This window comes from Enhydra lutris, unplaced genomic scaffold (genome assembly GCF_002288905.1).
Source record: "Enhydra lutris kenyoni isolate GAN:26980312 unplaced genomic scaffold, ASM228890v2 scaffoldscaffold3, whole genome shotgun sequence".
NCBI classification, from domain to species: domain Eukaryota; kingdom Metazoa; phylum Chordata; class Mammalia; order Carnivora; family Mustelidae; genus Enhydra; species Enhydra lutris.
In genome coordinates, this window is record NW_019154087.1 from 39,947,799 (window position 1) to 39,961,658 (window position 13,860).

A 13,860-nucleotide genomic window follows, 5' to 3' on the forward strand; every position below is an offset into this window, starting at 1 on the left:
TTGTCCCTGCTCTTAAATTAAAAGTTTTCATTTTTTTTAACTATTGAATATGATGTTTGCTAAGGGCTTTTCATATATGGCTTTTATTGTATTAAGATATTTTTCTGTTTTTGCTAGTTTATTGAGTGTTTCTTGTGATGCAAGGGTGTTGAATTGTGTCAGATGTTTTTTCGGCATCAATCAAGATGACCATCTGGAATTTTTTCCTACTTTCTGTTGCTGTGGCTTATTACATTGATGGATTTTTATAGTTGAACCATCTGTACATTCCAGGAATAAATCCTATGTGGTCATGCTATATAACCCTTTTAACATGCTGCTGAATTCTGTATGATAGTATCTTGCTGAGAATTTTTGCATCATTATTCATAAGGCGTTTTGGCACATAGTTTTCTTATAGTAGTGTTTGTCTGGCTTTGACATAGGTCATGTTGGTCTCACAGAATGAATGAAGTGTTTTCTCCTTCTTGGTTTCTTGGAAATGTCTGAGAAATACTGGTATTAGTTTAAGTGTTTGGTAAAATTTACCAGTGAAGCCATCAGGTCCAGGGCATTTCTTTTGGGAAATTTTTGATTATTGATTCAGTCTTCTTATAAGTCTTTTCAGATTTTCTATATCTTCATGATTCTGTCTTGGTAGGGTAGTGTTTCTAGGAATTTGTCCATTTCATTTGGGTTATCCAGTTTGTTGGTGTACAAATATCATAGTATACTCTTATAATTCTTTTTTTATTTCTATAGAATCAGTAGTAATGTCCCCACTTTAATTTCAGATTTTAACAATTTGAGCACCCCTTTCTCTTTTTTCAGTTCATTTAGTTAAAAGTTTGTCAACTTTGTTGATCTTCTCAAAGAAGCAACTTTTGGTTTCATTGATATTTCTATTTCCCTATTTCATTTATCTCTGCTCTAATCTTTATTATTTCTCTCCTTCTGCTAGCTTTGTGTTTATTTTTTTTTTCTTACCTAGTTCTTTAAGTGGTAAAGTTAGGTTTTTTAAATTTGAGATCTTTCTTACATTTTAGTATGTTTACAGCTATGAAATTCTTCCTTAGGCTTAGTTTTGCTGCATCCCATAAATTTTGGTTTTGTTGTGTTTTCATTTTCATTCATCTCTAAATATTTTCTAATTTTCCTTTAAATTTATTTTTTGTTCCATTGATTGCTTAAACATAATTCCACAATTTTGTGAATTTTCCAGTTTCCTTGATGTTATTATTTCTGACTTCATCCCATTGTGGTCCAAGAAGTTACTTTGTAAAATGAATATCTTTTTAAATATATTGAGATTAATTTGTGGCCTAACATATGGTATATCCTGGAAAATGTCCCATGTACACTTGAGGAAAGTGATTATTCTGATTGGTGTTGGGTAAAATAGTCTGTGTGTGTCTGATCTAGTTTGTTTATTGTTTTTAAGTGCTCCATTTCATATCTTCTGTCTGGTTGTCCTATCCATTGTTGGGAGTAGGGTATTGAACTCATGAACTATTGTAGACTATTTCTACCTTAAATTCTGTCCATTTTTTTCTTCATATATTTTCATGGTCTGTCATTAGCTGTGTGTTTATAATTGTTATATCTTCTTGCTGTACTGAAACTTTTATTAATATATAATGACTCTCTTTGTCTCTTTTAAACTTTTTTTATTTTAAGTTTATTATGTATACTATTACTATAGCCACCCCTGCTCTCTTTCACTTACTATGCATGGATTATCTTTTCCTGTCCTTTTACTTTTAACCTGTTTGTGGCTTTGAATCTCAAGTGAGTCTGTTGTAGACAGAATATAGTTAGACAACGTGTTCTTATTCATTCTACCAGTCTCTATCTTTGGGAAAATTTAATCCATTTACATTTAAAGTAATTACTGGTAAGGAGGGACGTGTGTCATTGTGCTAGAGGTTTTTCATGACCTTACAGTATTTTTGTCCTTCATTTACTGCAGTACTATTTTCTTATGTATTTAGTTAAATTTTTTTGCAGTATAATGTTTAAATTCTCTTCACGTTCTCTTTTGTTTACATTCTATAGGTATTTTCTTTGTGGTTACCATGAGGATTACATCTAACATCCTAAACTTATAACACTAATAATTTGAATAAGTATCAGCTTTACTTCAATAACATACAAAAACTGCTCCAGGGTGCCTGACTAGCTCAGTTGGTAGAGCATGTAGCTCTTGATCTCAGGTTCATGAGTTTGAGCCACATGTTGGGCCTAGAGATTACTTAAAAAACAGAACAAATTAAAACTCTGTTCTTATTGATATCACAAAATTATATCTTTATATATTTTGTGCCCCAAAACATAAAGTAACATTTTTTTACATTTTTCACATATTTGTCTTTTTTATGTAGATGTAATTGACATTATGTTAGTTTTAGGTGTATAGCATAATCATTCAATATATGTGTACATTGTAAAATGATGACCACAATAAGTCTGAGTTAACATCCATCACTATACATACCTACAAACATTTTTTTCCTATGATGAGAACTTTTAAGATATTCTATTAGCAACTTTCAACTTTCAAATATACAATATATACAATGCAGTATTATTAACTATAGTCATTATGCTGTACATTACATCCCCAGGACATTTATTTTATAACTGGAAGTTTGTACCTTTAGACAGCTTTCACCTACTTTGCTCATCCCTCACCACCTCTGACAATCATCAGTTTGTTCTCTGGATCTATGACTTCAGTTTTTTGTTTTGTTTCTTGAATATTTATTTTAGATTCCACATATACATGAAATTTTTTGTGGTATTTGTCTTTCTCTGACTTATTTTATTTGGCATAGTGCCTTCAAGGTCATCCATGTTGTTACAAAAGGCAGGATTTACTTCCTTTTTAAGGCTGAATAATATTCCTATGTCTGTGTATGCCATATCTTTTTTTTTTTTCAGTTAGCCAACATATAGTAGTACATCATTAGTTTTTGATGTAGTGTCAAGCGATTCATCAGTTTCATATAACACCCAGTGCTGATCACAGCACGTGCCCTCTTAATACCCACAACCCGGCCACCCCATCTCCCCACCCCCCTCTTCTCTGCAATTCTCAGTTTGTTTCCCAGAGTTCAGAATTTCTCATGGTGTGTCTCCCTCTCTGATTTCTTCCTGTTCGGTTTTCCCTCCCTTCCCCTGTGGTCTTCCATGCTATTCCTTATGTTCCACATATGGGGGAAACCATATAATAATTACCTTTCTCTGCTTGACTTATTTCACTTAGCTTAATCCCCTTCAGTCCCATCCATGTCGATGCAAATGGTGGGTATTCATCCTTTCTGATGACACAGTAATATTCCATTGTATATATGAACCACATCTTCTTTATCCATTCATCCTTGATGGACATTTAGGTCTTTAATCCATTTTGAGTTTGTTTTTGTATATGCTGTAAGAATGTGGTCCAGGTTAATTCTTTTTTATGTAGCTGTCCAGTTTTCTCAACACCATTTGTTGAAGAGACTGTCTTTTTTCCACTGGATATTCTTTATAGCTGGGTCAAAGATTAATTGACCATATAATCGTGGGTTAATTTCTGGGTTTTCTATTCTGACCCATTGATATATGTGTCTATTTTTTGTGCCAGTACCATATACTCTTTTGATTACTACAACTATATATATATCCTGGAGTCTGGAATTGCTTTTCTTTTCTTTTTTAAGGTTGCTTTGGCTATTTGGGGTCGTTTGTGATTCCATACAAATTTTAGGATTTTTTGTTCTAGTTCTGTGAAAAATGTTGTTGATATTTTCATAGGGATTGCATTAAAAGTGTAGATTGCTTTGGGTATTATAGACATTTTAACAATATTCTTCCAGTCCATGAACATGGAATATCATTCCTTTCCTTGTGTCATTTTCAATTCCTTTTATCAATGTTTATAGTTTTCAGAGTACAGGTCATTCACCTCTTTGGTTAGGTTTATTTCTAGGTATCTTATTATTTTGGGTGTACTTATAAATGGGATTGTTATCTTACTTTCTCTTTCTGTTGCTTCATTATTGGTGTATAGAAATGCAACAGATCTCTGTGCATTAATGTATCCTGTGACTTCACTGAATTTGTTTGTCAATCGTAGCTGGGTTTTTTTTGTTTGTTTGTTTTTGTTTTTTTTGTGTGTTTTTTTTGGCAGAGTCTTTTGGATTTTCTTTATATAGTATCATGTCATCTACAAATAGTGAAAGTTTTCCTTTTTCCTTCCAATTAGGATGCCTTTAATTTCTTTTTGCTGTCTGATGATGTGACTAGGACTTCTAGTACTATATTGAATAAAAGTGGTGAAAGTGGAATTCCTTGTCTTATTTCTGACCTTAGGGGAAAGGCTCTCAGTTTTACCCCATTGAAGATGATGTTTGCTGTGGGTTTTTCAGAAGTCTTTTTTTTTTTTTAATGTAATCTTCTCCCCCAACTTGGGCTTTATGCATGACCCCAAGATCAAGAGTCACACACTTCACTGACTGTGTCAGCCAGGCACCCCAGTCAAAAGTGCTGTGGGTCTTTTATATACAGACTTTATTTTGTTGCATTATGTTTTTTATAAATCTACTTTTTTGAGGGTTTTTATCATGAATGAATGTTTTATTTTGTCTAATGCTTTTCTGAGTCTATTGAAATGAGTATATAGTTCTTATCCTTTCTTATATTGATGTGATGTATCAAGTTGATTGATTTGTGAATATTGAACCACCCTTGAAACCCAGGAATAATCCCACTAGATCATGGAGAATTGTTTTTTTTAATGTATTGTTGGGTTTGGTTTGCTAGTTCTTTGTTGAGAATTTTTGCAACTATGTTCATGAGAGATATTGGCCTGTAGTTTTTTTTTTGTTTGTTTGTTTTTTTTGTGGTGTCTTTATTTGGCCTAGATATCAGAGTTATGCTGGCCTCATAGAATGAATTTGGAAGTTTTCCTTTCTTTTCTATTTTTTGGAATAGTTTGAGAAGATAGCTATTAACTCTTCTTAAATATTTGGTAGAATTTGCCTGTGAAGCTGTGTGGTCCTGAACTTCTGTTTGTTGGGAGTTTTTTGATTACTGATTCAGTTTCTTTTCTGGTAATCAGTCAGTTCAAAGTTTTATTTCTTCCTGCTTCAGTTTTGGTAGGTTGTGTGTTTCTAGGAATTTATCCATTTTTTTCTAGGTTGTCCAACTTGTTGGCATATAATTTTTCATAATCTCTAACAATTATTTGTATTTCTGTGTTGTCAGTTGTTATTTCTCCTCTTTCATTTGTGATTTTGTGAGTTCTGTACCCTCCACACCCCCCATTTGGATGGGTCTGTATAGAGTTTTATCAATTTTGTTGATCTTTTCAAAAAACTAGCTCCTTGTTTCATTGATCTATTTTATTGTTTTCGGTGGGGTATTTTTTTTGTTTTTGTTTGTTTGTTTTTAGCTTTTACATCATTTAAATCTCCTCTAATCTTTATTATTTCCTTTCTTCTGATGGTATTAAGGTTTTGTTTGTTGTTCTTTTCGTAGTGCCTTTAGGTGTAAGGTTAGGTTGTTTATTTCAGATTTTCTTGCTTATTGAGGTAAGTCTGTATTGCTATAAATTTCCCTCTTAGAACCAATTTTGTTGCATCCTACAGGTTTTGAGCAATAGTGTTTTAATATACTTTTTTCTTTCTTTTATTTCCTGGTTGACTCAATGACAGTTCTGATATCCAGTCTGGCAAATGTGGGGAATCTCTTGACTAGGTTTCAAGCCCTGGAAATACTCCTCCATGGCTTTCAACTTCACACTCTTGTTTTTTTGATTCTGCTCTCTGAGTCATCCACCATTTTTAATGAAAGGCAGCATATATTTGAAGCTTATATGATATTTACCTTATAGGAGTTTTATGGTTTCAAGTCTTACATTCAAATATTTAATGAATTTTAAGTTGATTTTGTGTATGGTGTGAGGTAGTGGTTCAGTTTCATTCTTTTGCACATAGCTGTTCAGTTTTTCCATCATTTATTGAAGAGACTGTCCTTTCCCCCATTTTATATTCTTTACTCCTTTGCCATGGATTAATTGACATAAAAGTGTGGGTTTTATTTCCAGACTTAACACACAGGGAAGGCCATGTGAAGATGGAGCAGAGAGAACTTTAAGATGCTGGCCGTGATTGAAAATTGAAGTGATACCGTTATAGCCAAGAATGCTACCAGTTAGTGTGGCCCTGTTTATAACTTAATTTCTACCGCATGATACTGATTGTACTCTGCTGGGCTCCAGAACTGTGGAAGAATAAATTTCTGCTGTCTCAAGCAGCACTACATGATAATTTGTTATAGCAGCCACAGGAAACTAATAGAGATGGGTATTAACACCTCAATGTTGCTTTTTAAATGCATTTTCGCTGATTATTCAATGAGTTGAGTATCTTTGCATCATAAGATTATTGATGTGCACCTGTTTTCTTCTATGAGTTTTTCAACTCCTCCCCTTTCTTTCTTTTTTTTTTTTAATTTACTTCCTTATTGAGTAGTAGGAATTCTTTGCATAGTCTTACCATTAATGTCCATGTTATTGAAGAGATACTCATGTCTGTAGCTTGTGTTTCTACCTTATTTATGGTGTCTTCTGCATTCAGAAGATCTTTTGCACATTTTATTTTCCATTAGGAAATTTTTAAACATACCCAAAAGAGAGAATAGTATATAGTATAATAAATCTTCTATATACCCATAACTCTGCTTCAACAGTAATCAGTATTTTTTTTCTGGAAGTATTCATATTTTTCGTTAACTTTTATACTTTTTGTGCACTCTCTAAGAAGTCCTTCAGTAAAGATTGTGTTGCTTTTGTTTCTGCAGCTATTTCTGTCATGATAAAACATTCATTCTTTTTGTTATAACACTTGTTTTTAATCACTTTTGCATTTTAATCACTACACTTATGTGTAGCGATTTCTAATATATACAAAGCATCACGGCACCCATGTTAATCTATACCTTCTTCCTGAACATGTACTTTCTTATTCAGCACAAGCTATTGATGCAGATCTTGTTCCAGAAACATCCTACATGTCACTGTAGAGCTTGTTAAAAATTGCATGTGTCCTTATAAGAAGGTTGATCAATCATATAGGAGATGTCAAAATAGATGCCTGAGTCAGCTGTGCTATCATATTTTGTTTTTACGAAATAATTCCTCTCATTTTTTCCTCCTTATTTCTAGTGTGCCACCTGGGCTTGAAGGCATGAAAGAACAAGACATCTGCAACAAGATAATGGCTAAATTACTAGAAAATTATAATACTCTGTTTGAAGTAGAGTATACAGAAAATGATAACCAGAGATGTGAAAACCTGGCTAGGCTTATCATAGTAAAGGTAAGTAACTTTGGCATATAATCTTCAGTATTGCTTATATTTTGAATGAAAGATATTTTATTTAAATTATTCTTTATCATAAAAATGTCATGGACATATTTTAGATTATTATTCCTGTGTTTGTTGAATTCTGTTGTGAAATATGTCCTCTGTATCAAGTATTTAACTGATCTATATTCCCCTAAAGTTGAAGGATAATTGCAAATTGATGTTTCCTTGCTGCTCTAAAATCATCTCAAAATCACTTATGTGATCCCACCACTTACTGATTTTTATAGAAGTCTGGTGTTACAGCAAGGATTCGTGCTTATGGCTGTGTTCAGGAGTGCTAGCTTACTGAGTAGACAGCAAATTCCTGAAGATAATATTACTGTGTCTTTTTGTCGCTCTTGTGTCTAGCACACTTTCAAGTTCAACCTCAGATTTTAAGTCCCACATATATAATCCCTGGCAACTATCATCGGTAAAGGAGAATATTTTTATAAGCTGTAAAGGAATCCCTGACAATACTTAACCTCCACCTTTTTATACATTGGCTGATCATTTATAACCTATCCTTTACACATTAGGAAAATACATGTATGTCTCTAAAGAGAGTCTGAGGATAAACCAAATCAAATCCTCCAGGGAAGGCATCTTACTTCTTTCTCATTTATATTTGAGGCAAATCATGATGGAATGGATATGGGAGGTTCCCTTAGGGGAAGTTTCCTGAAACACGTGTTCACAGACTGCATTATACCAATTGATTCATTTGGCAATGAATGATAAAGCCCAAGCACTTGTTTTGATCATTGAAGGGGTATTTTCATCTCTTCTTTCAGTTGAGACCATGACTTTGAAGAAGAAATAAAAGGTAAAGAGTATCAAGTAGCACCCTTCCAAAAAAAGCAAAAGAAGACCAAAAACTAGGTTTTCTTAACCAGGGCTTATGTTGTTAATACAACAGACTCCCCATAATGAGTATAATACATTTGCAAGGAAAGCATTTACCTGGAATCTTCCCAAACTGATAAAGAGAACTCTAGACTAAAATTTGAGGGAAGGGAAGAATAATGCACAGTTAAAATGACAAAATGAGATAAAAGTATAACCTAAGTTGGAGGCAACACAATGGCTGAGAGAATGTGTCAGTGATTCACAAGAGAAAATATGGGAAGAATACACCAGTTATGCTACCAAAAAAATTAAATAAATTCTTTTAAATAGAAAAAAAAAATATCTTTAATTTGTTCCTCTAGTTCCTGTAGTACTACTTTCCAAAGGTCTCTTTTTAAAATATTAAAAAGTAATTAACTTTGTTTCAGCTGTATCTCTGATACACATTTTTTAACACTTGTACTTTTTAACTAGAGCTGATAAGATAATAAGATAAGCCTAAAATATAATGAAAATAGAAAAATAAGACCTAGGCAAGACAAACTTCCGGAGATGCAGGTATTAACTGGAATGTGCCAAGAGAAGGTTCTATGTTGTGCAAATAAAATGATACCTGTTGAAATACGCGGAAGGAATCCCTGCTTAGAAATCATTGAGCTACTAGGTTTAAGTCTGGTGGAGAACTTATCATGAGAGTAGATAGATAAGACATACATAGATAAGACATACGAAGAGTCAAATACTGGTATCTTAGCTAGGTGAAAAATAAGACTGCTACTCTCCTAGTGCAGGTTTCAGATCTGGCCTAGAGGCAGATAAAGGTCGTGGTTGGAAACTACATTTCTATACTGTGGAAGAATCATTCTGCTAAAGCAAAATAGTTGGTCCATTCTTTACTGATTTTCATGATAGTCTCATCTCAGAGGGTAGATTATGCTACAAGGGAATATGATGTTCTGGACCCTAGTTTCAGCCAGTAAGGATGAAATGGAGGTTACAAAAATTATTTTAATGGAATATACCAGTGCCATTTTAGGGTCTATAAAAATAACATGCTGATCACAGTTAGGTATGTAAAGTTGGATATTGTTTAGAAAGCAGATTTTTTTAATTCCTAAAATCGTAGAAATATTAGATACAAACCGAAAGGAAGCTGGGTTAAAAAGGAAATGGGAGGCTTAAAATGAAATCATTAACATACTGAAAGATTGGAAAAATGGAAGGAAACTGAAAAAACCTGAAAAACGTTCTGATCATGCTCACGAGCTGAGCTTTTGAAGGGATGTGTACAAAAAGAAAAAACTGGCACAAAACAAAGGATGAATATACATGAATGACAGACATATAAAATGGGCTGAGAATAAGCTTAGGCTCATGGAAACTACTATATATCTACTATATATCTAACTACTTTATCTCAGTATAGAAAAGGGCTTTTAAGGGGAAGAAGTACTAAATGTATCCACTGACACACCTCTGTGCACCCCAGTATGGGCAACAGAGTCATAAAGGATTGCATAAGCTCCTCACAATATCCTAGTGGACTATATGGAGATTTGGAGCTCAGATAATGTAAGTTTAGTTGCCTTTGGACCAGGATGAGAGACTTTGAGTGTGGATTGGTGTTAACTTCGGGGCAGGTCTCTACATTTTTTTGTGTTATTTTCAGTATTTTAATCATTGACTTAAATGAGTGTTTACTTGGTACATTTGCAAGTGAAATAAAGTTAGAAAAATAGATCAGATTTTGGATGGCTGGATATGTAGATCAATAAGATGACACGTGTGTGTGTGTGTGTGTGTGTGTGTGTGTGTGTGTGTGTGTATACACAGAGCCATTTCTCTCATTTCTTGCTTCAAACAAACTAACGAAAGCATTTTATTTGGGCTTGCAACAAAGTGCTGAGTCAGAGGGGTCCCTCCCACAGCTGCAAGGGATAGATGAGTCACAAGGGTCTAGACTGCCATCCTTCTTGGGTAGTAATTGACTTAAAGGAAGATGGAGACAGTTCCACAAGGAGATGTAAGGCAAAGTATGCAGCACGCAGAGGGCCTCTGGGAAAGATTCTCATCCCTGATTAAAAAGAATGATTTAAGTTAAAACCAGAGCTGTGGTTTGCCTCTGGGTATAGTTGACTCTGATGGTTGTGACTGACTAGGAAAATGCCTAAGGGAACTCTCTGGGCATAATGAAAATGTTCTTTATCTCAGTAGGGATATGGGTTATACGGGTGTATGCATTTGTCAAAACTCATGCAACTTTACACTTAAGATTTATCCATTTAACTTAATGTAAATTATTTTTAAATTTTTAATTACAAAGTAAGAAAGGTAGCAGGCCTTTGAGAAAGATGCCCATCTCTTCCATCCTGCTTTCAGATGTTATCACCTGAAGGTATGATGCTTGGAGCTGCTGCCACCATCTCTGCCCTTGATGAATGTATCACTGACACACTGAAGTTGGCAGTTAATGAGGAGAAAGGGTGGGTTCCTCATCATTGCTGATGTGCTGAACCAACCCAGGACACACAAACCTCTGGACTTCGAGTTACGTGAGGGAAATAAAGATCCTCAGAGTATAAACTAGTTTTAGTGGAGTGTTCTGTTTCTTGCACCAAGAGTATTATATCTGATACAATCAGTATAATTGGAAAGTGCTATACTTAGGTTTATAAAATGATTTGCGCAAAGATAGCCCAGAGGAGATAATAGTTAAATTGAAAATCATCCACCGATTTTTTTTTTCATCCACAGATTTTAGTTACTTTCTAGCACATTACAAGATGTCAGCATAATGTAATTGCCCCAAAATACCAAAAATATATTTGTAGAGTACACCAGTAATATGCAGAATAAAGAATGTAGGTCTCCCTGCTCTTGGTATCGGTCAGGCAGCATTATCTCTGATGCTGAGTACTACATTCTGACTCTTATGACAATCACCACTGTTGCGCATTTATTCTCACTAAATACATATTTGCCTGGGGGACCATCTTTTACTTTAGTTACCGTACATACTGCTGATGACTTTGAAATCATAACTTGAGCCCTGGCTTGTCAGACGAACAGTAGAACTGTATTTCCCACTACCTGTAAAATGCCACACTGGTGCCTCAAATTTCTCACACTGAAAACATCATCCCCAAAACTTGTGTTCTATCTTCTATAACCCTAATTTGCCAGTCCCCAGCCTGCCAGATTAGAATCCTTGGTTTAGCCTTGACTCCTCCTCCCTCACCATTCCCACAGGGACTCAGATTCTGTCTTCTGTCTCTTGGATTAGGTGTCTTTTGCCTACCCATTACCTCTGCTTTAGATTAGGACCTTATCACAGTCACACATTTCCCCACGGTTCTCCCCCTTCTAGACACAATCCCCTCCCATCTCCTTTCTACCTGTGTGATAAGAGTTCTGTGCCTAAAAAACAAGCTTGATCGTAACCTGTTTCTGCCTTAAGTAAATAAACCTTTTTCTGTCATTGTTCTGTCTCCTACTCTTGTTGGCAGTATGTAATTAGGATGCCTTTACTTGAAATTCAGGCCTTCCCATCTCCCCAAACAAAACTTTCTCTATTAACTATGTGAATGAATATTGAATGGTTCTTGTCATCTTCCTATTCTCTGACCTTTCTTCAGTCTCCTTTGAGGACTCTTCATTCTCAGTCAGAATTAAATATTATTATTTCCTAGGGTCATTCTTAGGTCTTCAGTGCAGAGCTCTGCCTGGCAAACCATACATACATATATAACTGCCTAGTGATCTCTAGCACCTGCTTGTCTCGTGGCCTGTGATGAGCAAGTCTTATCATCTTTCTTGTCCTTGAAGATCTAATGCTTCACTTGTCTTAATGAATGGCCCATCCATCTACACAATTGCTCCAGGTTGGTGTCCAACAGTCACTAAAACCTGTTAATTCTGTGGCCTAAGTATCTCTTCAATCTTTCCCCACCCTCCACTACTACTTCCTCAAAGCCTCTCATCCAGGCAAGAGATTTGTGCTCTTGGCTCATTATCACAGTCACCTGGTGACTCAGACCGAGAGTCAGAAACTCATAGTAGTGCCCCAAACCTGCATTTTAAAAGGCTTCCTTGGTAATATTAATAATCGGCCAGATTTGTGGATTGATTAATCCTTGTAATCCTTGTATAGTATGCAGTTATGAACATGTCACTTCCCATGTCAGAATTCTTCAGCAGGTTTTCTTCATCTATTCCTAGATTATAAAATCTAAGTCTTAGCAAGACAAACAAGAGTTTTCATAATTTGAACCCACCCTATGTTTTCACACTTCCTTCCCACCACTCCTTCCCATACATTTGATGTACTATGCTATCTTTGATATGATCGTGGAAGCAATGTCATTTCAGGCCTCCTGTTTGTCAAGCCGTAGAGCTCAGTGCCTGGCATTGAAAATTGCTTGAATTCAGTAGAGGGACTCTATTTATTTTACTGAAAATAATGTCCCTGGTCACAATTTGTACATGATATGAAATCAGTAGCAATGAGTATTTTCAAAATAATTGAATAAAATTAAAGACATCATAGTTCACTGAGTACTTCATGACTGCCTTATTTTAAGAAAAGATACTAGATACTTTTAAAGAATTTAACAGTTCTGGAAAGAGCGCTGAAAATAGAATAAGACGGTCTATATTTGTAACCTGGCTACTCAGCAATATTATTGGGTAATTTATATTACCTCTTTCTGTTTTGTGTTATGTAAAATGGCAAATATCCTATAGATTTATTGTGGGATTCAAACCATTAATGCTTGTGAAAGTATTTTCAAAGCCAGTTAAATAGAATAGGAATACAAAGTATTAAATTGGGGGGGAGAGAGAACATAGGATAAAGAGTAATTGATGAAGACCTTGGCTTACTTTGAAATGATTGGTCAAGGATACTTCAGTAGATATATTTTATCAATAAGCTTAGGGCAACAAAGCTTATTCTAATCTAGAATAAGACAGAATAGGTTAGAACTTCCAGTTTGTGTGCCTCTGGGCAAATTACTCAGTCTCTCCTTCAACCTTAGTTTCCTCATCTATAAAGTAGGAAAACTATCACTAACTAATTTGGCTATTTTTTGTTATGATTAAATGAAATAAAAATAGCAAGTTTTCAATAAACTTTAGCCTGGAAAAAAAACATTAGGTTCACATCACCTTTATGATATTATCTTATTTCTCTTTACCTGAAAAGGAATCAGGCTTGATGATGGAAGGAAAACAGAGTCAAAAGCAGAAAAATGAGGTTGACAAACAGATATGTTTCTCATGACAGAAGAGTTACTGCTTCTAGACATTTCTTACTATTAATTCACTATTATAGTTTTTTTTTTATTATGACTATATTAAGTATCCTCTTGTCCTTGGAAAGGCAAGAATTGAATATGATTGTTCTTTCAATGGATGGAAAAGTATGATTTTAGTATTTAAGCATCTATTCAGATATGTTTTTTGAAAATGAGTTTTTTTTTTTTTGAAGTGGAAGGTTTTTTTTTTTGTTTTGTTTTTAAAGATTTTATTTATTTATCTGACAGACAGAGATCACAAGTAGGCAGAGAGGCAGGCAGAGAGAGAGAGGAGGAAGCAGGCTCCCCGCGGAGCAGAGAGCCCGATGCGGGGCTCGATCCCA

The 13,860-nt window shown here is 34.6% G+C and overlaps 1 protein-coding gene across 3 annotated transcripts in view; it reads left to right on the forward strand.

Moving 5' to 3' along the window:
• Positions 1-13,860, forward strand: part of LOC111156558 (family with sequence similarity 13 member A) — a 335,168-nt gene that overhangs the window by 124,621 nt on the left and 196,687 nt on the right. For 2 of the 3 annotated variants that reach the window (XM_022517539.1, XM_022517545.1), the window contains exon 5: positions 7,190-7,343. In XM_022517539.1, coding sequence (XP_022373247.1) covers positions 7,190-7,343 — 154 coding nt within the window. Of the gene's footprint in view, positions 1-7,189; positions 7,344-13,860 lie in introns of those variants that run through there. The other variant, XM_022517554.1, reaches the window with a different exon arrangement.